We start from the raw sequence: 4,029 nt of genomic DNA on the forward strand, positions 1-4,029 counted from the left end.
CCAGAAGGGGTCTCTAAGCTGGGTCCCGCTTGGAAGCAAGGCACCGACCTAGGTTGTGTCTACTGGCTGCCTCTGCCCCCGTGAGACTTGCTGCTGACCCTACGACGTGGCCATGGAGTCTGGCCCCGTCGCCTCCCGGCATCCCGTGCCGTCATCCTGGCACCCTGGGGAACCCCTAGCGGCCTCCCCCCACTGTGTGGACGTGAGGGTCCCCACCTCGCTGCCCCCAGCAGCCCTGGCCCCCTGTGGCCACCAGCCAGAGCACCCCCACAGAGCACACTCAGGGGGCAGGTGTTTATTGGGCACGCCAGGAAAGGTCTCCAGGAACGGGGGCCTGGGGGAGGGGAGCGGTTGAAGGGCTCCTCCGGTGGACTGTGAACTTCTAGTCCTTCGACGGGACAATACCGGTGTGGGAGACGCTCCTGTGAGTGAGAGGGGCAGCGTGGGTTTGGGGGGTGGGGGACCGATGGAGCAGATCCTGGCCCCCGGTCTCCTTCTGCAGACTGGTCCCGAGCCTCGCAGCAGGCCCCCCAGCGCCCCAGGCCCCCACAGCCTTTGGGGGACTCTGTGGGCATCCCCAGGCAGGCACTGCCCCCACAGTCTTCAGGGGACCCTGTGGGCATCCCCGCTCCGGGTCCTGGCTGTGGCCCTGGCGGCTGGAGTCTCCCCGAGCTGCCAGCCCTTAGCCGCACCCCGCCGCTGGCATGGTAGGTGGTCAGTGCCCGTGGAGCAGCACTTGCCGTGTCACGCGGCCTCGAGGGGCCCCCACGCCGCAGCCCCTGCAGGGTCAGAGCTCACTCACCTGGGCCCAGCAGCCTCTCTACGGTCGGGCGTGCAGGCAGCGGCCTGTGGCAGGAGGGGCACGGGTGCTCAGTGGCGGTCCACGCTGAGCCCCTGCGGCCTCCCGAGGCTGGGCTGGGGGTGGGCGCTTACCGGTCTGGGTCAGGCTGATGATGTCGGTCGGGCCGGTCCCGCGGCTCTGGCAGTAACTCTTGAACGTGTGCAGGATGTCCCAGCCCGCGGTGGGGGTCCTGCCTGCAGACAGAGCGTCGGGCTGTTCCTCCCCAAGGCCGTTCGGGATAACGGGCCTCGGGTTCTGGGAGCTTGGAGGCGGCCTGGGATTTTCAGGGTGCGGGTGGGGCCGTGGGGACAGGAGCTGCCGTGACCGGGGTGGCCGGGCTGCCCGGCGGCTCCGTGTCAGCCCGGAGCGGAGGTGAGGGCCCCACGGAGCCACCCCCGACCCTCGGGTGGGGTCCGGCCCATCATCTGTGCCCAAGCCCTTGCCATCCCCACGCGGTGATTCCTTTGTGTTCGTCACGTCGGGACGGAGGGCCGGTGTCTGACGGACATCTGCGGGTGTCGGGGTCCCTAGGCTTGTTTAAAGGCGAGTGAGTCGACGTAGCCGTGTTTGGAAGGTACCGTGGAACACCCGCGAAGGTGCACCCAAGCCACGTGCTCCGCGACCACAGCCCCAAAACTGACCGCCACGAAGCTTGAAGCAAACAGCCCTGGGCCCCGGGCCGCTGGCTGCTGGGGGCAGCTGCAGTGCTGAGGCCGAGGGGGCTGGCCGCTGCCACTCACCCTCCCCGAACGGTCTCTGCCCCGGGGAGAACCGGTCTGTGCCCCCATGGCAGCTCCCACGTGCTGAGTGCTGAGCCAGAAGTCGGCCTGGGTGCAGCCCGGGGCTCCTGGACGTTTGTACCTCGTGGGCCAGCACAAGAGGCCTGGGGCCCCAAGGCAGGACTGTCAGCCTGCACGTTTACTAAACATGGTCATCTCAGCGCTCCCTGCAACGGGCTGGACTGGGTCCCCTGAAAGGTGCGGTCAGGTCTTTGTCCCCGGGACTTGGGAACGGGATCTGGTTTAGAAGCGGGTGTGGTTAAGGGTCGGGATGAGGAGACGCTGGGTGCAGGATGTGCCCGAAAGCCAACGACCAGTGTCCTTAAGGGAAAGGGAAGGGAGGTCTGAGAATGGAGAAGCCTCGTGGAGGCTCAGGGTGACGAGACCACAGGTCAGGACGTTCTGACCTTCGCCTCCGGAACCCCCGTGACCAGTGAAGTCCGACCCACGGCCCTTAACCGTGGGCCCGTGGGAGGTCACCTGTCTCCTAAACACGCTTTCCCGAGCCACGTGTCCCAACCCTCCCACGTCACAGAGAAGACGCGCTCCACACCCAGACCCCGAGGCCTCCGATGACAGCAGGGAGGCGTCACAGCCCACGGGCCACCGTCTGTTAACCTCTTGTGGGACGCCGTGTCCCCAGTGGTACAGGCAGTGGCCCTGGTGGCCTCAGGTACAGCGTGGGGGCCACCGGCCACTGCAGGGTCTCTCTGCTTGTAGGCAGGAGCGGATGCACGGATGGGGTCGCTCAAGACTTTCCTTTCCGTTCTTGATGCTAAAGGTCAAGGGGACTTCCGTGAACTGCTGACGTGTGTGTGGGTCTCCCCTGTTTGTCTAACACCCGATCGCCGTCCTGTTCCCCCGTGGCCTCATGGCAGCCGACCCCCCCCCCCCCCCCCCGCCGGCTCCTGCCGGCTGGGGCAAGGGTTCGCCCTGCCCTGGCGGGGGCGGTTTCTGGGTGGCGGGCACTCACCGAGGAGGTCCACCATCACCGCCTTCTTCCTGTGCCTCCTGTTGTGGATGCAGAAGATGACAAAGCGCTGGGGATCCGCCTTCTCCATGAAGATCGTGCTGTGGCCGGCATCTGTGAACCTGGGGGGTGGGCGGGAGGCAGGGGGCGCAGAGTTCTCCACCAGGCGGGAACCGGACCCTGGGAGCCCTCCCGTCCCTTTACGGCCATTGACAACTTGGTGCTCATGACCAGTCAGGCCCCAGGAGGGGGCAGGGCCGGGTGCAGGCTTCCCGCCCTTCCCGGACACCCCTGCCAGCTCACCCCACCCGCCCGCTGCCGAGAGGGCCCAAGGGGTGCCGCAGCCCACGGGTCCCTCCTGTGAGGCGGCGTCCTGGCCGGCGAGCTCCTGGCCATTCTCTGCCCAGGAGTCCCCGGGGCTCCCCACTCCTGGCAGCTGGACGAGGCTGCCGGTTCGTACTTACATTTCAGCACGTACTGAGACTTCCTTCTCGTCTTACTTGCCGTCAGTACAATTGGGATACACCTACCCTTTACCCTGGGAGAGGATGACAAGGCCCCCTGGAACCCGGCATCCGGAAGGCGTGGTGTCCGTGGAACCCCTCGGTGGCGCTGGGTGGGGCTTGGCCACGCTGGCCACTGGACACGTGTGTCCCGTCCCAGGGCAGCGAGCCCCAGCCCTGCCTTGTGCGACCGCTGACCTTGGTGTCCCTGCACCCCACGGCGCCCGGCACGGGACCCTGGACCTCGGCCCCATCTGGCACCCTCTTCCCAGACTTCTTACCTTCTGTGGACGTGGAACTGCATGGTCTTGAAGGTCACGTGGATCTTGTGGATGAAGAACATCGTGTCTGAGTCCATCCTTAGGAGTTTCGGTTCATTGGACGCTCGTGCTATCGAGAACCAATTGCCACTGACCTGCCGAGGAGAGCAGAGGGGGCCTTGCTGGTGCGGGGTGGCGGGGTGGCGGGGCGGGGGGCGACCCTCCCTCCAGAGGGAGCCCTGAACTGGCCCCTTTCCCGCTGCCCCCAGCCGCACCCCCCAACTCCTGATGCCTGCACTGGCTACCAGATTCTCAGTGAAGTTGGGGTCCTGGGGGCCCCTGTGCAGGGCCTGGGGGCCACCGAGCAGGGTGAGCACGAGTGCCAGCCTCAGGACGTTCATGGTGAGGCGGGAGTAGCCGACGGACGAAAGGTGTCCAGAGCCTGTGGCCGTGGCCCTTTTGTCCCCTCCCGGGAGAGGGTTCCGGGCCACGTGGTGGGCCGTCACGGGCTCCCTCCCGCTCCCCACAATGACCCTCTATTGTCACGGCCACCGCCAACAATACCACTTGGCCGCCAGGCTCTGCCCCCTCGGTGCTGGCAGTCCTGCCATTTCCAGAACAACAGGGCCCGCCTGGGCCGCTTCCAGGATCCGTGCGTTCCCGCTGAGCGCCGGAC

At 66.9% G+C, this 4,029-nt stretch overlaps 1 protein-coding gene across 2 annotated transcripts; it reads right to left on the reverse strand.

Moving 5' to 3' along the window:
- Positions 1-290: 290 nt before the first annotated feature.
- LOC123592655 (uterocalin-like) lies at positions 291-3,811 on the reverse strand. Of its 2 annotated transcripts, XM_045467960.1 has the most exons (6): positions 3,659-3,811; positions 3,375-3,508; positions 3,055-3,128; positions 2,594-2,704; positions 934-1,035; positions 291-846 (listed from the first exon to the last, which is right to left on the reverse strand). In XM_045467960.1, the coding sequence occupies exons 1-6, from the start codon at positions 3,752-3,754 to the stop codon at positions 821-823; spliced, it is 543 nt and encodes a 180-aa protein (XP_045323916.1). In that variant the 5' UTR covers positions 3,755-3,811; the 3' UTR covers positions 291-820. The 2 variants fall into 2 exon arrangements, with proteins under 2 accessions (XP_045323916.1, XP_045323915.1); XM_045467959.1 differs by having other exon boundaries at positions 291-1,035.
- Positions 3,812-4,029: the final 218 nt, after the last annotated feature.

Source organism: Leopardus geoffroyi, chromosome D4 (assembly GCF_018350155.1).
Source record: "Leopardus geoffroyi isolate Oge1 chromosome D4, O.geoffroyi_Oge1_pat1.0, whole genome shotgun sequence".
Lineage (NCBI taxonomy): Eukaryota > Metazoa > Chordata > Mammalia > Carnivora > Felidae > Leopardus > Leopardus geoffroyi.